The sequence below is a fragment of the Vombatus ursinus genome, unplaced genomic scaffold, assembly GCF_900497805.2.
Source record: "Vombatus ursinus unplaced genomic scaffold, bare-nosed wombat genome assembly UNPS02014859.1, whole genome shotgun sequence".
NCBI classification, from domain to species: domain Eukaryota; kingdom Metazoa; phylum Chordata; class Mammalia; order Diprotodontia; family Vombatidae; genus Vombatus; species Vombatus ursinus.
The window spans coordinates 959,362-983,976 of NW_020954637.1; the positions used below are offsets into that span (position 1 = coordinate 959,362).

Consider the following 24,615-nt stretch of genomic DNA (forward strand, 5'->3'; position numbering starts at 1 on the left):
CTTGCTGATTTGTATCACAGGAAGGGATTTGGCCATACCAATGAAATCCTAAGTCCAGACTACCTCTTTATGAGAACCAGTGACATTTCCCTCAGACATAGGGGCTAGTGATTCCTGGGCAGCTCCTGGTGCCTGTTTCAGGTCCCCTATCTCCTGCCTGGTGCATCCCTGCCCTCTGTACTCCTACCCTGCCCCCTCCCCCGTACTCCTTCCCCCAATCCCCTTGGTCCACCTCAGGCCACCTGGTGCTTCTTGTCTCGGGGAGCTATTCTCTTGATGGTGGCCTTGGGGGTCAACATGCCAAGCATACCTTCCCCTCAGACAGCTTGGGACTGAAAGAAATGTGTTAAAATCTCTGGCTTGTAAAAGGCCCAGGTCCCCTCAGGGCCTTCTGAGGTCTGGGAGAAAATCCCAATTGAAACCCACCTTCCCTTCAATTTCTTCCACCCCACTGTGAGCCAAGAGACGAGACAGCTGTGGGCTGTTCTACATCTGGAAGGGGAGGGAAAGGCAGGGGAGGCAGAGGAAGGCTTCCTGACACTCCCCACACAACCATCTGTTTAAACAAGTGTCAACCCTCTCCTCTACAGAGCAACTTCCAGCCTTCCTCCCCACCTCTCCCCCAGCCTTCTCGTTAATTATCTCATTTAATAATTTCCATAGCATTTCAAAATGATGTAGCCACTTTTTCATAACTCATTCCAGCAAGTGGAATGAGCTTGCACATAGTCACTGAGTAAATGACAGAGCCATCAGCATTAGAACTTCAGAGGCAACATGGTACTGGAGAAAGAACACAGGCTTTGGAGTGGGTAGGGGGAACCTGGGTTCAAATTCTGCCTTTGTCATTTACTACTTATGTGACTTAGGCAACTCAGCCTCTATGAACCTCAGCCTCCTCACCTATAAGACAAGGGGGTCACATTAGATGGCCCCCTGAGGTTTCTTCCACTTCTAAATCTATGATTTAGGCAGCTAGGCACTGGGTTGGAATGGAGAGAACCCTGGATTTGGAGTCAGCGGTCTTGGGTTTGAATCCCTACTCTATCTGAAAAACCGTGGGCAAGTCCCTGAAGCTCTCTGGCCCTCTCAGTTTCCTCACCTGTGGTTCAATGACTTACCCATGGTCACACAGTTAATAACAATGAGAGCCAATGTTAACACGGAATTTTAAGGTTGAAAAGGTATTTCACATTGATCATCTCATCTGATCCTTACAACAACCTGGTGAAGTGAGTGCTGTTATCATCCCCATTTTCAGAGGAGGAAACTGAGGCTGATGGATAAGTGTCACCAGGATTATACTGCTAGTAAGTTTCAAAAGAAACGTGAGATGTGCAAATGTAGAGACATCTGTACTCCAAATGTTCATGTGGACTATTTGTGCCCAACCTGTGGTAGACCCTTATGAGATCATATTGGTCTGATCAGCCATAGTCAGATATGCTGTACCTTGACCCTGATGTAGTGATGTCATTTTGGTCCTCTTTGAGCATAAAGGACAATACCTAACCAGCTAGCAAGTATCTAAGGGAGGATTTGAACTCAGGTCTTCTTAATTCTAAGACCAGCACTCTAAACCCTAAGGTAGAGCCAAGTATTAGAATTCTAAGGGTCAATGGGGTATGGTGGGAAGAACGTGGGACTTGGAATCTGATAACTGGGGTTCATATTCCTATTCTGATACTACTCAGATGACTATGGCTAAACAGGGCCCTTCTAACTCTAATTCCCATGATGCACTGGTCTTCAAAGTCCTTCACTTTTTGCATTTTATCTCTCCAGGTCTGAGAGTGTAGGGTGGGGATTCTTATCTTGGAACCGAACCAGGTCTAATCTGCTACTTGAAAGCCTTCCCAAGGCAGAAAGTGTGGCACCCCCTGCTTTGTCTAATGTGTCCTAAAAAAAAAATCATGTCAATTATGGAAAAAAAAAAGATGTGTAACTGTTTCACAAATTTAGGCAGTTGGCTCCTAAAAGGGAATCGGAGGAAAGTGAATTCTATGTGTTTCTAGGATACAGTGAGAACCGAGACTTGATGAGGGCAAATCCAGGAAGTTCTCCCTAGGGTTAAACATTTCCCTTCCAAACAATAACCCATGGAAGATTTGGGTTCTAGTCTCACCTCTCCTCCAACCAAGCTGTGTGGCCTTAACTATATTATTTCTCCCACCTAGGGGCCTTAGTGTTCTGGATCTCCATAAGATGAAGGGACTGAATTGGCTGGTTTCTGAAGTCTTTTCTGGTTCTGGTTCTGGAGACCCCTTTAGCTTTGACATTCTAAGTTCTAAGATTCCTTCTAACACTCACATTCTATGTTCTAACTTTGTATTTTTAAACAACCCTTTTGGCAGTAACATTCTGTGGTTCCTTTCATCTCTGACATTCCATGTCATAACACTGTATGTCCTAACGAGGTCCTTTCTAATGCTTACAGTTTCTGTTCTAACATTCCATGTTTAATATTTTTTGTTCTATTCTGATCGACATAATGACCAACCATGACCTTCCAGTGATAACCTTCTATGGTTCTCTGTTCCCTGCTCTTCAATTCTACCCATGAGTACTGACCTTGGCTTCTTCATTCACATTCCACACGAAAGACAGCGCATTATAAGCCACTTCCTCAATATGCTGGACGGTATTGAAGTTTTCTTTGCAATCCGCTGAAAATGAGATGAAGCCAGGTTAGGAGTGATTCATGGGGTGGAGCCTTCAGAAACTGGGACACACCCACGGCCTTGGCCCCAGCCTCTCTTACCAAGGACCACCTCTACATCTCTGAGGCAATCTTGTTTACTAAACACAGTGATTTAGATGGACCCAGCAAGGAGAACTGATCAGCACAAGGTACCTCGCTAGAACCTAACTTCCCCAATTGTTTTGTAAGGAGAAGTTATATTTTTCATATTTCTACTTTTGGGATTGTGTGTATGTGTGTGTGTACGTGTGTGTAAACACAGTAAAGGTCCAGAAGCAGAGTTGGGAAGAAGGCCCCCTGCTGCTTCTATCCCTCTTCCTTCCTAGAATCACAGCAAACCACTGAGAAGGAGGGGTAGTGTCTGGCCTTGAGTGAGAATATAACTCAGTGTAGTGGGAAGCAAAATGGACCAAGTGTCTAGAGATGTGGATTTCTGGCCCAGGAATGGCCAGTCCCTTCCCCTTTAAAATGAGGTTGGCTGAGATGATCTCTAGGTCCTTCCTGCTTTAAATCCTTGATGGAATGAGTGATTGGAAGGAAGACTTGGAACCCAGAAGACACAAGTTCCAATCCTGCCTCTGATATGAGATATATGATTATATATGATGAGACACATGACCTGAGCCTCAGTTTTCTCAGCTGTAAAATAGGGATAATATTATCTGTAGCTAATACTTCACAGGGCTTTGTGAGTCTGAATGCGATGAGAATGTGCTTTGCAAATTTTAATTCCTGTATAGATGTCAGTTATTATTATTATGATGATAAGCACTATATAAATATATTATGAAGTCAGAGGATCCTAGACTTAAAACTGGAAGGAAGCTTAGAGGCCATCTAGTTCAATCTTTTCATTTAGCAGGTAGGGAAACTGAGGCACAAAGAGATGAAATGACTTGCTCCAGGTCACAGAGGTAGCAATTGACAGAGCTGGGATTTGAAACAAAGTCCCTCTGACTCCAAATTCTGTGTCCTTTTCACTGATGCCTCTAAAATAAGATTCTAATATTCCCTGGAATTAGAGTGTAAGCTCCCCGAGGTCATACAGGGTGGCTTTTCTTCCAGTGTGGGGGCTGACTACATCTCTAATAATGACTCATGCCAAAATACTTAGATCGGTCATCTAATTTGGCCCTTACCCGAATCCTGCTAAGTATACAGCAAAAACATTTTCTCCATTTTCTAGGTCTGGTAGAACCTGCTGGGGCTTAGAGTTCCTCTGGCATAGCTTTTGCTCCAGTAACAGTCTATTTCCTGAAGACCAACCTAGCTCAGTAGGGACAGGCACATCCCTAGGATGCAAGGCACCTAGCAACGGGTTCATTTGTCCTTGGCAACCCAAGAAACAAAGCAAAATGGCAGAGGTGGGAGGGCCCTTGGAAGGCATCTAGTCTAACTTCTTCATCTAATAGACGAAGCAACTGAGGCCCAGGGAGGTTAAGTTAACAGAGAGAAAATGTGAAGGCAAATCTTCTAACTCCAAATCTCATGCTTTTCTGTCACCCGATATTCTTAGGTCTAATGCTGTGTTCTAAGACCCCTCCCAGCTCTGACATTCCATGTTCCAAGGGTCCTCCAGATCTGATAGTTTGTACCCTACAGTCTCTTCTACTTTTAGATCCTATGACCCTAAATATCAATTCCTGCTCAAACAGAAGTCATCTCTGCTGCTGATGTCACTCCTCTATGTCTTCCTTTGGTCATTGCCACTTCCTCTCTGACACTGGCTTTTCCCTTTCCCCTGAGCTCCCATGCTCCATCTGACCCCAAAGCAAATCTGGCCGTGAGCCCCTCAGTCTAGCTCCCCTCCCCAGGTCATCAACTATCCCAGCAAGTTTTCCACTCTATGTCTGTTTACTGGAAGCAGCTACCCTCTTTTTTGTGATGCTTTGGGATAAACAGAGCCATGTGATTCCAGTGGGGAGAGAAAGCCCACTAGGAAACAGCTGGGACAAGAGGCCTAGCTTGGGAGTGGGTTTCTTCCTCCCCATACTTAGAACATATAGCATAGTAGAAAGATTGCTCTTGAGAGGATAAGAGACCTGGGTCGAAGTCTGGCTCTGTCAGATATGGGACCTTAAGGGACAAGAAATAGCTGGTTGTCAAATTAGGACATTGAATTAGTATTGGAAAAAAACCTTAGAATACAGAATGTCAGGTCGGGGAGAGGCCTTAGAACATAGAATGTCAGAGCTGGAAAGGATCTCAGAGCATAGAATGTCAGAACTAGGAGGGACTTTAGAACATAGAAAGTCAAAGATGGAAGAGGCCTTAGAACAGGGCATGTCAGAGCTGGGAGGGACCTTAGAATACACAATGTCAACTGGAAAAGACCTGAGAACATAAAATGTCAGAACTGGGAGCATACCACATCTCACTTGTCCCTCACAAGCTCCCTCCCTAGTAACGGATGGAGACCCCTGGCACAGCAGACAGAGATCTCATTAGAAGGAGACCTGAGTTCTTGCTTGGCCACAAACTTGGCACTTGTGTCTATTTCCAGGGGTTCATGGGGGCCCAGAGTATTTACCCTGGCCTGGCTCCCATTCATCCTAGCTGTTACCCTGAGCATGGGTCTTCCCTTTTCTGGGTTTGTTTCATTATCTGCAAAAAACCAGACATAGCCACTGGCCCATAGCTGCTTAGTGGTTGTGTCTTGGAGCCAGTAAGTGGTGGAGCAGGACTAAACCTAGTTCCTCAAACTCGAAGGCCAGTGTCTATTCCATTGGGCCACACTGTCTCTAAAGGCTCTTGCCCTGAAAGAGATACCTCGATCGGAAGCATCCCGCCCTATCTCCTGGCTCCTGCTCCCTCCCCTTGCCTTCCACCCCTGGCCCTCTAGTAATGGGCCGTCCTGGGGATAGGCTGGGGTGTCTCTGCTGTGGCATTTGTTTGTGGGGGAGGAGCTGGTTACTCACCCACATCAATGACCCGTTGCTTTGCTGTGGGCTGGCGGGAGTGCCAATGCTTCCAGAACCGCAGCTGTTCCATGGGGATCTTCTCGTTGTCAAACACCACCATAATCATGCTCTGCAAAGTAGCCCTTGTCAGTGCTGAGGGGCCAGGCCTCAAGCATCCTGTCCCATCACTGGGTTCCCTCACCAGCCACCAATTGGCAGGAGGCCAAAAGGTCAAGGTTATTGGAATTTAGTGATTCATTCTAGCGTTCTTTGTTTAGACATGTCTAGGTCAGAAGACCAGCCCATGACCTAAATCCAATGGCTCCATCCCTTTGTGCCTCAGTTTCCCTATAATACATTTAGACAAGTTGTAGAAACTCTGAGTGGGAAGAGTCATCCAATCCAACTTCTCCCTGAGTATTCAGGAATCTACATCCCTAAGTCTTTATGTTGGGAGGTTTCCTCAGATTCCTGAAGGCAAATTCCAACCTTCCCATAGCTGCCCTGGTTAGTCTCACTTTACCTAACCATTCCTGTGCATTTGACAGCCTTATTTCCCAATCCCATGATACCCAACAGGGGCCCACTGACCTTCACTTTGTTGGAAGACAGGTGCAGGCATCTGTCTCCTCCTGGAGTCCTCAGGGTAACTGGGTAGAACTGTCCCTTGTTGAGATAGGCCATTGGTGACTCCCCAGATTTGATGTGGATGGCTTTGGGGGAACCCAGGGTATATTCAAAGTCACTTTGGGGAGGATAAAGACAGAGTCAGGAGGCCTCAGGCCAGAAGGATTTCAATGTCCATCTAAAGGCCTGGCAGGATCAGAATCTCTTCCACAGTGCAATCTATTCCTCATTCCCTCCTGCATTCTCTAGTGGGGTGGGAGTGGTGGTGAAGGAGAGCTCTGAGCTCTTGGATGAATGGGTGTGAGCTCTGCAGGCTCTGAGCAGAGGTCTTCCAACTATGGAGTGGACAGAAGAGGCTATTGTGGGCCCCAGCACAGGTCTGCTCAGGGCACCAATCTCCCAGTTTCATGGAGAGTGGACTTCTCAAAATAATTCTGGACTAAGAGGCCAAAGATTGGGGTGCTATTCCCAGCTTTGCCAGTTAATTACCCTGTGACCTTGGGCAGTTACTCTGGCTTTCTGGATCCTAGTTTGTTCATTCATAAAATGAGAAACATCTGGCATATTTAAGATCCATCCCTTCTGACGTCGATATTCTAGAACTCTGTATTCTAAGGTCTCTCCCGGCTCTTACATGCTAAGTTCTAAGGCCCTTTACAATTTGGACATTCTGTGTTCTAAAGTTTCCTCTGCCTCTGATATCCTGTGTTCTAAGGGCCCTCCCAGCTCTGACATTCTGTGTTCTAAGGTTCCCTCTGCCTCTGATATCCCGTGTTCTAAAACCCCTTTCAGCTTTGACATTCTGTGTTCTAAGGGCCCTCCCAGCTCTGACATTCTCTTTTCCAAGGGTACTTTTCAAGCTCTGACATCCTATATATCAATATTTTTTTTTCCACTTTTAACATTTTCTGTTCTCTGATTATAAGGAAAAGGCCTAACAGGGGAAGGAGCTGAAGGGTTTGGCTAACAATAATGGAGGGGAGGTTTTTGCTTATTAAGTCCATGAACATCTTTCATTCAACCACCCCACCAACCAAGGACTCCATGGCTAGCTTAGCCACAGGGCTAAGCTCACTTCTGTTACCTCTTACTGCCGGGGTACTCCTCTGGACATTGGGGCTCCGAGGGGCTTTTCAAGATATCAGGGAAAAGCAGTGACTAAAGGGAGATACAATCACAGGGGAGGGCCATGAGTGACTGGCTCCAACGCTGGTTTTCTGTGGATCCCAAAGCACCTTCTCCCTCCAACCTCACCTCCACCCACCAGTTTCCCTCATAGCATGGACCCTCTCTGCACATTATCTGAGCCACTACAGGTATGAGGAGTATCAAGGGATTGTATTATTTGACAAATCAAGGCCTGAGGCAAAAAAAGGCCCCCAAGTCTATTTGCTATGCCAGGGGAGATGGGAAGACCCCTGAATCAGTTCAGAGACTTGAGTTTGAGACCACCTAACTCTTTCTATAGCCTTAGACAAGAAAGCAGTATCATGTAATAAAAAACAAACAAAACAAACCAGGGGATTTGGAGTCAGAGGACCTGGGTTCAGATCCTGACTTTGTAACTTGTGTGACCTTGAGCAAGTGACAAATCTCTCTGAGCCTCAGTTTCTCCACCTGTAAAATGGACTAGGTGATTCCTTCCTGCTCTAAAAGTTTTTAGTTCCTTCCTATCTCTGACCCCTAGCTTTCCCATCTTTGAAATGGGAATGCAAATCTTTATCGTCCCTACTTCCCCGAATTTCAAGGAAAGTGTGTTTTAAATCTTCCGGCTCTCTAGAAATGGGAGCCGTGATTATGTTTAATGATGGTTTTGATGCTCTGACCACACTTTCCCTCTTAACTCCTATCTAATTAAGTAGCTGCCACATCCCTCCCCCAGGGGAGTGCACAGGGTCACTACCTCCATCCTTTATCATCAAGTCCCCTCCTGGCCCTAATGTTCTGGGACTCCTGCTTTGTCTTCCCAGCTTGTGCATGGGGCCCACGTGGAGCTTACCTCCTGCCCATCATCCTTGAATGTGCTGTCAGGCTGCCAGCGCTGCTGGGGTGGGGGCCCATGGATGGTCTCAAACAGGTTGTTGAGGCTGCCATCATACATGTCTCCAGCAGGAAGCAGGTAGCTGCCATCTGCTGAGTTGTCCTCCAGCTTGCTGGGGCCGGGAGGGAGGAGGGCTGGTTTGTTTGAGGCTGCTCCAGTACTCTCCAAGCTCATCAGATTGTTCTTCTTGCCTAGGTCTGGGTACTCTTGTGTCCCTGAGACGTTTTCAGTCAAGAACTTCATGAGATGGGTGGGGCTCTCCAGAGGGGGAAAGTCTGCTTCGTATTCCATCCCATGGTGGTACCTGGGGGAAAGACTTGGGAGATGACTTCTTCTGGAAGAAGCTGTATCTCATTCATTCAACAAATATTTAAGTACCAACTATCAATCAATGAGTTAACAAGTATTTATTAAGCTACTGCTATTTGCCTGGTACTATGCTAGGCATAATTGGGAATAGAAAGACAAAAAAGAGATAGGCCTTGGTATAGGAAGGGCACCCTTATAGGGCCTGGCTGACGATGAGTGGAGCTCTCCAGGGACATCCTTCAGGAAGCTAGAGGGATCACAGGCAAACGTATGCCCCAGCCTGACCATTTCTCCCTGAGCATCCCAGGCTTGGAACCAAAGAGGCAGGTTTTGGTCCCAGACACCAAAATAGAAACTGAGAGTTGTCCAGAGAGACAGAAGCCAAGAGCTAGTGGCCCAGAGAGAAGTGTAGTGACAAAAGGGTCATGGTACATAGCCAATGGAGGGCAAAGGGAAGTCCTTTCCCCCCAAGCCTGGAATACTTTTCCAACTCCTCTTCAAAGTTCAGTTTGGATGCCACCTCCCACAAGAAGCCTTCCTGATGGTTGGGCAGTTGGGCAGCTCCCAACTCAGCTCCATGATATTGCATTATATATTACTATGTCCATGATATCATTTCCCAGGAGTCATGAAAGACTTCCCTCCCAGGCTTTTAACTTGCCTTTATGCAAATCAGAGAGGCCTTACTTCCTTCTGGCACCTGGCTGGTGCTGGGAAGGAGGTGGAAAGAAGGGAAAGGATGGAGAGGAAAAACCATAGGATTGGAAGCAGGGAGGAACCTAAGTGACCATCTAGTCCAACCCCCTCATTTTATAGATGGTGAAACCGAGGCCTAGAGCGGGGGAGTGGTTGGACAAAGGCTACCAAGGTACCAAGAGTTGGGATTTGAACTCAGGTCGTCTGATTCCAGATTTTGTGACTGTTCTCCAGGACAGAGGAATGAGGGAGGGGTCAGGCAGGGAGCTGGCATCTTCTCACCTCTTTCCTAGGTCACTTCGTGTGACTGGGCTTGAAGAGAGGATCCGTTTCTCCTTTGGGCCCTGAAGAAGAGAGCAGATGGTATTGAGCTTTAGGGAACTTTCAGATCTGTGGGAAGGGACTAGGTGAAATTCACACCTCACCTCACGCTTTCTGGGGGCTTAACAGAACATGAGAATCTTCTTCAGAATAAATCCCTCTGTTCTAGCCCTCATCACAGCCACTCAACTCAGGGCAAGCAAGGAGCTAACACAGATCCCATCTCCATACCAGCCAGAATGTTCTCTTCAAACCACAATATCCCAGACCACCTGGCTGCCTTTCCCATTCTCCCTACCCCCGTTCATCTTTGTTTTTACCAGCTGTCTTCCCCCTTTAGAATGGAAGCTCCTTGAGGGCAGAGGCTTTCTTTCCCTTTGCTTCTATTTGTATTCCCAGTACTTGGCACTGTGACTAGCACACAGTAAGCACTTAATAAATGCTTTATTTATTTTTTATCTATCTAACGCATTTTAAAGTCCGTATCCGATACCTATAGCTGGGTTATCTGTATGGCAGGAATATCTTCAGTCTTTCTATTTCTGATCAGGTCAATTACATAAGTTCTACGTTAGCTATTATTCACAATCAGTGACTATCATTCATTCATCCAACTATTCATTTAGCCATTCATCTATTCATTTCCCTATTCCCCATTCGTTTACCTATACCCTTTATCTATTCATCTCCCTATCCATCCATTCATCCATCCATCAATTCCTCATCTACCCCCTGTTCATCTATCTCACTGCCTATTTGTCCATCTATCAACCCATTCAACCACTGAGCATCTACTATGTAACCATGCCTATGGTAGGTGTTGTAGTAGATATAGACATTAATAAAACACAAATAACACCTTTAAGAAGCTTCCATTTTCTTTCTAGGGAGACAAGACTAAGGCACCTGACATACTTGAAGAACAATACAAGATATTTTATAATTAAGTATATAATAATGATAATAGCCTAGCATTTATAGAATACTTTAAGGTTTGCAAAGTGCTTTATACATTGCACCACTTGATCCTCTCAACAACCACAGTGCCTGGCACATAGTAGGTGCTTAAAAATGTTTATTGATTAACGAACAACCCTGTGAGGTCAGGGCTATTATTACCCCATTTTAAAGATGAGGAGACTAAAAGAGAGTAAAGACCTTGGTTGGAGTCTCACAGCTAGTAAGCATCTGAGCCTGGATTTGAACTCAGGTCTTGTCGACATCAGGTCTAATACTCTATGTACTACACACCACCTAGCTGCCTAATTAGATATAATCAAGTGATCAAATGAAAAGTGGTCTGGGAGGTCAGGAACAGGGAAGATCAATGTGGGCTGGGGTTGCTGGTGAAAGCTTGGGGGGGGGTGAGTGGGAGGGGGAAGGTACTTTTGGGTCAAGTCCTGAAAGACAGGAAGGATTTACAAAGGCCTAAAAGAACAGAGAAGGTCATTCCAGGTGGTTAGGGTTGGGGGTATATTGAGTATAGAATGAGATGGGGAAGGGCAAAGAAGAGGGTGATGGGATAAACCTGCTGTATTTGGGGACCAGGAAAAGAAGATGGATCAGTCACATGACATTAACAAGGAATAAAACTGATGGACTGTTCAAATGTTCTATTGGTATTCCTGAACCATCAAGAGAAGTAGAGGAAAGCCTCCTAGCACATTGGATGGATCTTTTATGGATGATTTATGAGAAGCTATGGTTGAGGATTGCCTTACATATCACTGGAGAGATAGAGCTCCCATCTCTTTGCAGCATCAATCATATTACTGATCTGGTCTTGGCTGGGGCTGAGGGCGTATGCTGAGGAATTATGGTAAATGAGTGTGTGTAATGGGAAGAGAGATCTCAGGGGACTTTGGAAGCTGGGGGATGGTGGAGGAGAGGAGCAGTTATAGCTAGCAATGGTGTCAGGCCTTCCTCAGGCATTTTCCACAGCGGGATCTTAACAACCAACTCTGCCGTACCATGTAGTAGTCATAGAGAAAGCTCAGGGCAGCGACGCTATCTTCATCCCCATTGACTCTCATCATGGCCTTGGTGGCAGCAGTCAGAGGATTTTCCAGATAGGTCTTCCAGGCCTCATCTTCATTGGTATAGGAGAACTTCTGGAAGTTGACTGTGTCATTCTTCAATACCCGGACAGACCTGAAACTGGGAAGGAAACAAGAGGGTCACACTTAGCCTACCCTGATTTATTGTTTGTTGATTTTCAAACTTAAGAAAATGATGGAGAAAATATTAATGGTGCAGATTAAACCTAAAAGCATGTGAATTTTTGGAGATCATGTTAATCATTTACCAGCACACTCCTGGGCGTGTAGGAAATCATCAGCCCAGTTAGTAAATGTTCTGAGATGCAGTATGGCATAGTGGAGGAGTCCTGGCTTCAACTTGCATGGCCTGTGAGATCCTGGGCAAATAATTTAATCTCTTGAGCCTCAGTTTCTTCATCTACAGATCTAAAAATGTAGAAATGTAAGATCTGGCAGGCACTTTGATTTTTGCCCTTCTTTCCCCATTGCTTAGCCCAGGACCTCAAGCACAGTAGGCACTTAATATATTTTTGTCAAATAATAATAACTAACATTTATATATACTAAGCATTTTTTTTTTTACAAATATCTCATTTAATCCTCAAAACAACCCTGTGATGTAGGTATTGTTATTATCCTCATTTTACAGATGAGGAAATTGTGGCTAACAGAAGGCAAGTGATTTGATCAAGGTCACATAGCTTGTGTGGTGTCTGAGGCTGGATATAAACTCAGGTCTTTCTGACTCCAGACAGTGCTCTATTCACTGAGCCATCTAATTGGAAAAGGCAGGGAATGATTGGAATTAGGGAGAAAGGGTAATTTAAACATCCTTTCCCTGACCTCCCAGTCTAAAGAGCATCTGGGTCCCAGCACATTGTGGTCTTAACCAACTGTATCTGGGCTTCAGGCTGCCTACTAGACTATGAGCTCTGTGAGGACAGAAACCATATCATTCCTCTTTGGATTCTCTCCTGACAGTGACTAACACATGGTAAATGTTCAACAATTACTTGTTGAATCAACCTTGTTAAGTATATTCAGAGAATTTGGTGTGTTGGAGGCAGGCCCTAGGTGTTACTGTAATATAGAAAAATACCATCAGTTAATTAAATTCATTAATTCATCAATTAATTAATTAATAAGAGAGTATAAGCCTAGTTCTACCATCAATTTGCTATGTATTTTGAGACAAATGATTTCTCCCTCTTGGCTTCAGTTTACTCATATATAAAAGGAAAGGCTTAGATTAAATGATTCCAAAGGGCCATTCTAGGTCTAGCATTCTATGCTTTAAGGTTTAATTTCATTCAACTAGCTTTTATTAATTACTATTTACTATGTGCCAGGCATGGGACTATCTTCAAAAAGCTTACCCTTTGGGGCTGTGTGTGTGTGTGTGTGTGTGTGAAGGAACAACATATACATAGATAAGTGAATACAAAATACACGTACAAAATCAATGCAAAGTGGTTAGACAGTAAGGAGGCAGGGGAAAAACACTAATAATCAGAGGAATCACAACAAGCCTTGTGTAGGAGGGTTGAGCAGAACCTTGGATAGCAATAGGGATTCCAAGAGATGGAGGTGAAAAGGGAGACCATTTAAGGGCACAGCCTCTGCAAAGGTATGGAGTTGGGAAATAGAATGTCATGTAGTAGAAAAAGTAAATAGGTCACTTGGTCTGGAATTTAGAATGTGTGAGGGAAGGGAAACTATGTGGAATAAGTTTTGAAGATAGATTGGAGTGAATGTTTCTAGCTTTAGAATTTGTTATTCTAGGGTCCCTCCTGCTCTGATATTCCATGTCCTAGTGTGTCTTCCAGTTCTGACATTCTGTGTTCTAAGGTCCTTTCTACTTCTGACATTTTATCCTAAGATATTTTCCAATTGCCATGGTTCGATTCCATGGGAAGGTCACACACGACATTATGATTGGAACCTCAGGTACAGTATCTGCCGATGAGTTTGGGCACAGCTACTTAGATGTCTCCCGGTCAGCTTACCAGTGAAGGCAGACCGATTCTTGGGCTGAGCTGGGTCTGGGGAAGGTGGAGGCAACATCCAGGGAGAAGGAAGATATAACACAGAAGAACCTGCTCTTCCCCGGGGCTTCCGGGGAGGCGATGCCTGCAAGCCTAGCCCTGGGCAATGGGATGTTTGAAGCTGAAAGGAAGCTGTCACCCAGAAGAGAGAAATGACAGAAATGTTCCTGCTATTTGGGTGAGGAGTGAGAAGGGGCGGTGGCACCCCAAGTTTCTGCCGCTATAAATCAAGCAAGCTTGACAGCAGAAAAGGGCAAAGGCCAGACCCCTCCCAGCCGCTTTCTGCCATTGAGGAGTGACACTCAGCAGTATTCCCTGCTTGGGTGGAAGGGATGGAAGAGCAGGCCCCAGGCAGCCACCCCAATGGGGAGGCTCTATGAGGGAGATTCAAGGGAAGCTGAGGTCCTAGAATATGAACATCAGAAGGGGTCTTAGAACGTGGAATTTTAAAGCTAGGAAGGGCTTTAGAACAGAGGATATCAGAGCTGGAGGGGAGCTTAGATCATAGAGGGCCAGAACTAGCAGAGACTTAAGAACCAAGAATTTCACAGCAAAAAGGGACCTCAGGGGCAGCTAGGTGGTGCAATGGACAGGGCACTAGCCCTAGTTATGTGACTTTGGGCAAGTCACTTAACCCCAATTGCCTCCCCCCCCCCCTAAAAAAAAGGGACCTCGAGGTGATATCACCTAGTCTAATGGTTGCATTTTAGAGATGAGGAAAATGAAACTCAGAGAAGGGGCAATTTGTCATGGTTACAGAACTAGTTGGGGTAGGGCAGTCAGGTCTGAAAGAGCCAACCGAAAACCTCAGTGACTATGATGTGACAGTGCAAGGCACTCTGGGGCTGCAAAGATCCATGAACCACAATCCCAGTCCTCATGGAGTTCAGAAACCAAGACCTTTTGGAAAGATGTTACTGCCCATGAAAAGTTGTCACATGTGATAAGGCAGCGCTCTCATCCTGACAATAAAGTATTGGAGTAGACATATATACACACACACATACAGAAAGGGAGAGAAACAGAAGGAGAAAGAGAGAGACAGAGAAAGGGAGGAGGGAGAGAAGGGGAGAGGGAGAGCAGATAGACAAAGGCAGAGAGACTGACGAAGCGAGAGACAGAGAGATAATGAGAGAGTGGGAGGAAAAGAGGGAAAGAGGGAGGAGGAGAGAGACAGATAGAGACACAGAGAGCCCACATCTCATTAGCATGTTTAGGGAAGGCTTCCCAGTGGAGACCGTCAGTGATTTGAGGACATGAAGTTACCATTAGGCCTGCAGCCAATCCTTATGGGTTTCATTTCTTTGCCTTGGCAAGGGATAAGTCCCAAGCCAAGAGATCAACCTGGCTGCTGATGGGACTATAGAAAGAGAATGTAGGGCTATGCTTGGAGGGGGACCAGAGTGGGGAAGTGTTATAAGCTAGTTGAGGTGTGTTCTGAGATGGCTGTCTTTTAAAAATATTCACAAAGAATGTTTCTGCCCTTTGTGACCCAGAGCACCATGGGAAGCAACCAATCGTCCAGAAGTCTTGGCACGCTAGGAAGAGCAATGGAATTGTCTTCCAAATCCCTTCCATGCCACTGATTACACCATGGAAGGAAGCCTTCAACCTCTCTGGGCCTCAGTTTCCCCCTCTATAAAATCAAGGAGTTGGATTAGAAGATCTCCAAGGTACATGACCACTCACTTTTTTTGTGTTTTAAGGTAGACATACTATGTTTAATTCAATTCAACATTTATTAAACACTTAACATGTCAGGCACTGTGCCACATACTGAAGATACAAAGACAAGAACAGCTAGTCCCTGTTCTCATTGAGCTGTGTTCTAAGGGCTCACCTAGCTCTGACCTTATCTAGTCCCTTTCCAACTCTGACATTTTCTGTTTTCAGATTTTCTCTGTCTGTCTGTCTGTCCGTTCATCCATCCATCCATCCCTCTCTCTCTCTGTCTTCCTCTGTCTCTGTCTCTCTGTCTCTCTCTGTTCAGATCCCTGCTTTAATTGGCTTAAAGATCTTCTGTTAGGGAAATTTCCTTGATTGAATTAAACTAGCAATTCCTCTATAGCTTTTAGTCTTGGAGTTGCCTAGGGATGGTGAGAAGTCAATTGACTTGCCCAGGGTCACACAGCCAGTTTGTATCAGAGATGGGACTCAGGTCTTTCTGACCCTGAGTCTGGCCCTATCCACTACCCCACATCGCCTCTAACCATAACAGTAATCAAAATTAGAGCTGACCTTTATATAGCATTTTCACATTCCTAAGGCACATTATATTCCTTATCTTATTTGAAATGAGCCTCACCTTGGGAGGTATATGTGCCAGGTATCATTAGTTCCATTTTACAGATGTATTGAAGGAAATGGAGGCTCAGAGGAACCCAGAATTACACAGTAAGTGTCTGAGGCAGGATTTTCTTTACAATGTTGTCATTAGTGAATAAATCATTCTATGGGTTCTGATAGCTTCCCTCTGCATCAGTTCATACAAGTCTTCCCAAGCTGGCTCTTCCAAGATCAAAGTCATTTGCTTTCTGCTGAGGTGTGCAGGAGTTGCAGGCTGTCTGTCAAGGTTGAAGAAGTACTCACATCAACTGAATCAGGGCCCTTCAGTGTCTCTCCCCTCTTTCTAACACCCCATTAGGTATTGTCTTCTCCCACCAGAGTGTAAGCTCTTGGAGGACAAGGGTGTTTTCATTTGTTTTCATTTTTGTCTTCCCGATGCTTCATATGGTACCTGGCACAGAGTAAGCCCTTGATAAAGACCACCTAGGGAGTTAAGTAAGAGGGGCAGCATTTGAACTCAGGTCTTCCCATTCTAAAGCTAATGCTCTTTCTACTATACTTCTCTTCTTCTCTGGGCATAAATTGCAAATGGACATTAATGACAGTTCATTATTAGTAATCAACATCATTAATAATTATTATTAGTAGAAGCAGCTAGGTGGTGCAGTGGATAGAGCATCAGCCCTGGTCAGGAGGACCTGAGTTCAAATCTGACCTCAGACATTTACTAGCTGTGTGACCCTGGGTAAGTCATTTAACCCTGATTATCTCCCCCCTCCTAAAAATTATTATTAGTAATAAAAGTGCAATGTAGAAGAAAGACTTTCATTTGGGTTTTAAGTTACTTCCTAGCTCAGTGGTGACCACATTGCTTTTTTTCCCTTAACCTCATCTTGCTAGTGAAATGGGGACAACCACATGTGTCCTTTTACCTTAGAGAGTTGCAAGAAAAGTGCTTTACAAGGCTTAGAATGCTATGGAAATGTAAGCAATTATTATTACCATCTCAACAGACAATGGAGAGGTCCACAAGGCCAACTGTCTTACCTGGAATAACCTCTCAAAGCAGGCCAGGCCTGCCTAGATCAATCCTCCTGCAGCCAAGTCACCATCAACCAATCAATTGACCTACAGATGTTTAAGTACTTACTACGTACTAATCACTGTCTAAAGCTAGCATCTACATAATGCTTTAAGGGGTTTGCAAAACACTTTACAAATATTATCTCATTTTATCCTTACAAAAACCCTGGCAGGTAGGTACTATTATTTAGCCCCATTTTACAGATAAGAAAACTGAGGCAGAGAAAAGTTAGATGACTTGCCTAGGATCAGTGCCTGAGACTTCCTGACTCCAGATATAGCACTCTATATACTGTACCATCTTACTGCCTATGGGTATGAAGACACAGGGACAAAAATAAAATAGCCCTTGCCCTCAAGGAGTTAATATTCTATGTAGGAAAATAACATGAACATATATTAGTATATATACAGTGTTACAAGATAAATATACTAGTCAGATTTTCCAGTGGCCCCAATCATAGCTGTCTCTTCTTCAAGGGGAACAGTTTAAAACAAAATCTGTCACAGACCACATGGCAAGAGAAACTTAGAATAATCTCCAAGAAGAACATGGCCAGGATATCCTAAATGGTTCTCATGTTTACCAATTTGCTGTCCCAATAACAGTAAGGTGTGGCAGACAGAGCCTTAGCTTTGGAGGCAAAGGAGCAGAATTTATTATATTATTATATCTGAATTTATTGTCTGAATGACCTTGGTCAAGTCCCTTTACTTCTGTGAGCTTCATTTTTTTTTCATTTGTAAAATGAAGGGGTTAGAGTAAATGACCTTTAGGTTTGCTTCCACTTCTAGGACCCTATGATACTTAGCTATGTGATGCCACTGTCTACTGGGGAAAATAATATGCCCCAACTGTCACTTCATCTCTTTGAGCCTCAGTTTCCTCAACTGTCAAATGAAGAAAAAAAAACTACCTGTACTATCCATGTCAGAGTGTTAAGGTGAGGAAAATATATTTTTTTTAAATCTTAGAGTGCCACAGAAATGAGAGCTGCCTACCAGATTAAGGAAGACAAAGGCATAACAGATACCCTGGCTTGTATCAATCACGTTGCAAGATAGCATCCCTTAACACAGACCCCCTTTGAGGACTCTTGAGGTCATCTTGGGTTGAGGGGCTAGTCACTACTGATGCATTTCCCAAGGGCTATAAAACAGTGCATAGCCTTCAATCCAGGAATACCACTTAACTAGGTCTATATGCCAAAGAGATCAAAGAAAAAGGGAAAGGACCTATATGTGCAAAAATATTGATAACAGCTCTTTTTGTGGTGGCAAAGAATTGGAAATTGAGGGGATGCCCATCATTTGGGGAATGACTGAACAAACTGTGGTTTATGATTTTGATGGAATACTATTGTGCTATAAGAAATGATAAGCAGGATGGTTTCAGAATATCCTGGGAAGACTTATATGAACTGATGCAAAGTGAAATGAGCAGAACCAGGAGAACATTGTATACAGTGACAGCAATATTGTAGTGATGATCAACTGTGAATGACTTAGTTATTATGAGCAACACAATGATCCAAAACAATTCCAAAGAACTAATGATGAAAAATGCTATCCATCTCCAGACAAAGAACTGATGGTGACCAAATGTAGATTGAAGCATACTTTTAAAACTTTCTTTATTTTTCTTGTTTTTTTTTCTTCTTAGCAACATGGCTAATATGGAAATATGTTTTGTGTGACTTCACATGTATAATCCATATCAAATTGCTTGCCTTCTCAAGGAGGGGGGAAGGAGGGAGAGAGTTTGGAACTTAAAAATTTTGAAAATGAATTAACAATTTTTTACATGTAATTCAGAAATAAAATAAGAGAGACTAAACATAACTAAATCAATCCAAATCCAAGGCAAAGGCAAAGAGGGCTGCCGCTGGTGTGAATGGACTGGCCCTCTTTCTCTTTGACCGGTGGCACAAGGCTGCCCTCCCATCTGAGAACATATTCTCCCTGAATTTCTGAAACTGGAGAATGGACCTGAAGAGGCTGAAGACTGAGTGCAGTGAAGTGGATAACACCTGCATTCATTTCCCTTTTCTTGGCTTTCCCCTTTGGGGAGGGGCAACTATTAATTCTCAGGACATTTTTCACTTTCCTCCCCCTGATGGGTGTCTGGCTTTGCTCACCTGGGGACCCATCCCTCCCTCACCCTCCCTAACCAGCTCAACGCTATTATTGCAATAGCATTCACTTTGAGGGCTGTGGCGGGGGAGGGTGGCTTTTTACAGTCAGGGGAAAAACAGCTTGCTTGGGGATCTAGGCCTCCAGGTACCTCTGGCACTGAGCCAAGAGCCTCTGGCACAATGCCAGTGCTGTCTGGGCCACTGTCAGGTGGCATATGCCAAGGCTATGCTGCCTCCAGAGCACTCCCAGCTGACTCGGAGCTGCCAGGTCCTCCTGTCTTCTCCAGGATCCAAGGACTCTCTTCTCTTTGCACCACTGGTCTCAATTTTCCTATCTGTAAAATGGGGAGGTTGCACTAGATGGTCCCTTCCAGGTTTAAATCTCAAGGTCCTATGCCCGGGAGTCTGGAGACCTGGTTTTCTTTCTAATATTTGCCATTAACATGCTGTGTGACTTTGGGTGAGTCATGTGACTTCTATGGGCCTGTTTTCTCAACTGTAAAATAGAGATATATATACTACTTCCTTTGCTATCCTTCTACAGTTATAAGGATCAAAAGGCATGAAAGTGACATGCTCTCTAACCATCAAATGCTAACAGTAACATGAGTATTTACTAGTAATTGTTCCCTGCCTGGAACTCAGATTTGTTTTGGGAAATGGCTGGAAGAACAGAGAAAGTCCCCCTGTATGCCATAGAATGTCAGAGCAGGAAGAGACCTTAGGACATAGAATGTCAAAGCTGGTAAGGCCCCCAGAACACAGAATGTCAGAGCTGGGAGGGCCCTTAGAACACAGAATGGCAGAGCTGGGAGGGCCCTTAGACCCTGGATGTCACAGTTTGGAGGGCCCTTAGAACACTGGATGTCAAAGCTAGGAAGGTCCTTAAAACACTGGATATCAGAGCTGGGAGGGCCCTTAGAACTCTGGATGTCACAGCTTGGAGGGCCCTCAGAACACAGAATGGCAGAGCTGGGAGGATCCTTAGAACACAGAATGTCAGAGCTGGGAGGGCCCTTAGAACATGGAATGTCAGAACCCTTAGAACATAGACTATTGCATAGAATCTTAGAACATGGAAGGTTAAGACTGAAAGGAACCTGAGAGATCAAGGCTCACTTAGGGGAAAATCACCCAGCCTACACTTAGGGGCTGGCAGGCTCTGAGCTATCAGCTCTAATGCAGGGATGGCTCCTCAGGTAATGTAGGTGATTCTCTGAAGTCGTGAGTCCCAAGTGATGCTGTATTCACAGCAGAAAGAGTCCCAGAAGCAGAACATTTCTTCTTACAAACACTTCCTTGGTACCTCCTATGGACAGGCCCCTGGATGGAGCTGGGCGGAACAAAAGATCAGTAACAGAGAGTCTCTGCCCTTGTGAGATTTCTAGTCTAGGGGAGTGGGGAAGGAGAGAGGGGGTGGGGCCAGTGAGGCTTTCACAAAAAAAAAGCCGAATCAAGTGCTATAGAGTTCAAAGGAGGAAGAGATCCCATCTCGTGTAAGAGGGCTACCTGAAGGAGGCGACGTTCAATTAAAGCTACAAGTCATGGGCTACAGAGAGGCACAGGTGAGCGTTAAGCAAACCGTGACATATGACAGTGATGAATGGGGCCAGGGAAGCAGCTTAAAGAGACAGCCTGGCCCTCAGCACCAAGGACAGGCCTTGAGCAGAGGAGTTGCTGGGGAAGGCCCAAAGAATAAACAGCCATCAGTTGACTTGGGCTTGCTTCTGAACAGGGGCAGGTAGAAGAGAGAGAGAGAAAGAGAGACAGAGAGACAGAGAGACAGAGAGACAGAGACAGAGACAGAGAGACAGAGAGAGACAGAGAGAGAGAGAGAGAGAGAGCAGTCCTCAGAACCCATAAGGACCTTACGAGAAGATGCTGGCTATGAAAGAAGCGTCAAGGAGGGCACTGTGTGTGGACCATGATGCCTCAGGCTGGGAAGCTTTCCAGCAAGAGACAGAATTATAGGAGTAGGACTTCCAGGATCATAGAACTAGAGCTAATAGGGAGCTACCCCAGAGGCCACCTAATCTAACCCTTCCATTTAACAGAGGAAGAAACTGAGGCCCAGGAAAGTTAGGTGACTTGCCTAAGGTCACGTAGGCAAATAAGGGCCGAATATGAACTCAGAACCCCCATGACTCCAGAGCCAGTGCTTTTCCCCCTGCATCTAAAATGTTAAATCTGGGAGGGAACTTAGAACACAGAATGTCAGAGCTGAAAGGGTCCTTAGAATACAGAATGTCAGAGCTGAGAGGGTCTGAGGACAAAGGATGTAACAGATGGGAGGAACCTTAGGACAGAAGATGTCAGAGCAGGAAGGGGCCCCTGAGAAGAGTAGGTTAGATCACAGAATGTTTGAGCTCAAGGGGGCCTTGGATATCACCTAGTCTGAACTTCCCATTTGTGGAGGGCCCAGAGAGGACTCACTTGTCCAAAATCACCCAGTTAGGGTTGGAGTTCAGCTCAACTGATGTCACACTGAAGGAAGCTGGGGATCTCTATTACAGAGAGTGTTTGAGGGACAATGTAGGGGTTCCCAAAAGAATGGCAAGGGACCCTACATTTGAGGAGGGGAAGAAAGTAACTGTGGCTGTGTTTATGGGAAAATGGACTTTGAGCGATGGATGTATAAAGAACACTGGGGATTCTAATCCTGCTTCTTCTGGTGGGCTTTTGGCTTTGGGTTTAGACAGTTAAAAGACTTGAGCTTTAATTCTGTCTCTGCTACTAACTCTTGATGTTATCTTGGCCTAATCCTTATCCTTCTCTAGGCCTCACTTTTCTCACCTGGAAAATGAGTAGACTCATCTCTAAAGTCCCTACCTACTTTCAAAGGATCATAGCTTTAGAGCTGAGAGGGGCCTTAGGGACCATTGAAAACCCCACCACTTGCCCCCACCTCATGTTAAAGATGAGGAGACTGAGGCAACAAGGTGATTCAGTAGAGTTTTGGACTTGGAGTCAGGAAGACACAAATGCAAATCTTGCCTCAGATACTCACTGTGGCTGTGTGACCCTGGGCAAGTCATTTAACATTTGTCTACCTCTGTTTTCTTATACGTAAAATGGGAATAATAGCATCTACCTCATAGGATTGTTGTGAGTATTTAATGAGATAATGTATAGAAAGCACGTCATTAGTTTTAAAATGTTGTATAAATGCTAACTTCTATTGTAAAGTAGGGGCAGTTAGGTTACAAAGTGGATAGAGCACTGGGTCAGGAAGACTCATCTTCATGAGTGCAAATATGGCCTCAGACACCTACTAGCTGTGTGACCTTGGGAAAGTCACTTAACCCTGTTTACCTTAGTTTCCTCTTCTGTAAAATGAGTTAGAGAAGGAAATGGCAAACCACTCCAGTATCTTTTCCAAGAAAACTCCAAATGGGATTGCAAAGAGTTGGAAATGACTGAACATTATAAAGTAAGATGGGAATTCAGGTCTTTTTGACCCAGGTGCAACATTCTAACCTCTGTGTCAGGTTGACTCTCTCAATTTGCTTCTCATAGGCTTTGATATTCTGTGTTCTAAGGTCCCTTCCAGCTGTAACATGCCATGGTCTAAGATCCCTTCCAGCCCTGACATTCTATGTACTAAAGTCCCTCTCAGGCCTAACATTCCAATATCTCAGCCGGCCCTTCTCACTTCTGACATTCTCTGTCATAAAGGCCCTTCACTGTTTGGACATTCCCTTTTCTAAAGCCCCTTGCAGCAATAATACAAATACTCAAACACAGAAGATGTACCTGAGTGGTGGTGTCATTAACAGACTTTATCCCCTCTGTCACTGTGTCTCTCATCATCTTTCATTTTGACCATGCATGCTTCTGAGCAGAGGCCTTGAACCTGCAGAGCATCCCATCCAAGGCTGAATAAGGGGCCTCTCTCTACTTTCCAGAAGGTCAAGAAACAAAAGCCAAGATCAAGGCCCATGCAGTGGGTCTTCATTCTGCTGTGGGAAGCCCTGTCCGTGCACCAGGCCCTGGCTCCACCCCACCTTCTCTCATGGAAAGGACTTCATGGGGCTGTGCTCCTGGTGAGTGTTGACGCACTGATCCACCCATCAATTTGCTTGTCAAGCCCTAATGCAGAGGTATCCAGCCCTCATCAGAGGTGATCAATCAAGCTCACTAATTACCCACACAGAGGCCCTGCCAAAAACTGCACAGGGTGGAAAAAATTCCCCAATCTTCTCCCTTCCCAACAGCTAGCCTTTGTTTAGGAGAGGGGTGTCCGCCCTGGGCTGTGTGGGCCTCCTGGATGCCCTTCTGGACCTCTGGAGGCAGACAACCAAATACAAAACTGATTTCATCCTCTGGTCACATTTGGGGGACTTGATAGATTAATCCTGAGTGGGCCAATGCCTTTGGGCTACTGACAGATCCTACCGGAGCCTTGTTTCACCTCTAACCCATGAAGAGCAAATATCATTCTTGCCATCAACCTTGGTGAAGGGGCTTTGAGATTGACAAAAATGGAGAACTCAGTCATCTGTGTCTAAAGTCACCGGGAGAGATTGTCATTTTCTAGCTCCACACTTGCTGCTGCTTGCTAACTGACCATTTTCCATTTTCTAATTAAACAGATGATTTATTTTCTTTCTGTTTATTGGAAAAATCCCCTACTTATCTGATCTTGTCTTTATGCCTCCTTTCTTTCGTAACACATTCTCCTCCTGCTCTCTTGTCCCTCCCTTTCCCTTCCCCCTTTCCATCATTGGCCAACATTTTTCTGTGACTGAAGACCAAGATCCATCTCCCAACCCAGGGCGATTCCCTACAGAAGCCAGGCATGACATAACTATAAGTCATTATAAGACTACCCAGTCAGGCAATGCTAAAGCTCCATACCTGGGCCCTTAGGATCATAGGCTTAGGGTTGGAAGGCCTCGGCCACTCTATCCGACTCTCGTAGATGAGAAAACTGAGGTCCAGAAAGGTTGAATTCATTCCAATAAACTTTTGTAAAGAGTGTATACTATGTGCCAGGTACTGTACTAAGGAACTTGCCCAAGGTCACACAGCTAGAGATATTCCTTCAAGAATCTCAGAAGCAGTTCATGGATATTATTTCCTTTGTTCTCAGTAAAAGGGGTGATGGATGGGTTTGGATAGAACAACATTTATTATCCCTGTTTTACAGATGGGAAAACTGAGGCCAAAAGCAGCTATTCCGCACCAACTCAATGGTGGAGCTGGGGCTATAATTCAAGTTTCTTAAATCCCAATTTGATATTTTCTTTGTTAGGCAAAGGAGCTGGATGAGTAGAAGTCTTATAGCACAACCAAGAGGTACTTTTCCACTTCTTCCTCATGGAATCACAAAATGTAGAATGTCAGAACTGGAAAGGGCTCCTAGAACAGAGAATGTCAGAGCTGGGAGGGGCCTTAGAACACAGAATGTCAGAGCTGGGAGGGTCCCTAGA

At 44.9% G+C, this 24,615-nt stretch overlaps 1 protein-coding gene across 2 annotated transcripts in view; it reads right to left on the bottom strand.

The window, feature by feature from the left end:
* The window catches only part of GRHL3 (grainyhead like transcription factor 3), a 51,150-nt gene that overhangs the window by 20,969 nt on the left and 5,566 nt on the right, over window positions 1-24,615 (bottom strand). For both annotated transcript variants that reach the window (XM_027841470.1, XM_027841471.1), the window contains exons 2-8: window positions 11,566-11,752; window positions 9,557-9,618; window positions 8,228-8,573; window positions 7,313-7,386; window positions 6,193-6,346; window positions 5,620-5,731; window positions 2,572-2,666 (exon numbers count right to left, since the gene is read on the bottom strand). In XM_027841470.1, the coding sequence (XP_027697271.1) occupies window positions 2,572-2,666; window positions 5,620-5,731; window positions 6,193-6,346; window positions 7,313-7,386; window positions 8,228-8,573; window positions 9,557-9,618; window positions 11,566-11,752 (1,030 nt within the window). The remainder of the gene's footprint in view (window positions 1-2,571; window positions 2,667-5,619; window positions 5,732-6,192; window positions 6,347-7,312; window positions 7,387-8,227; window positions 8,574-9,556; window positions 9,619-11,565; window positions 11,753-24,615) is intronic.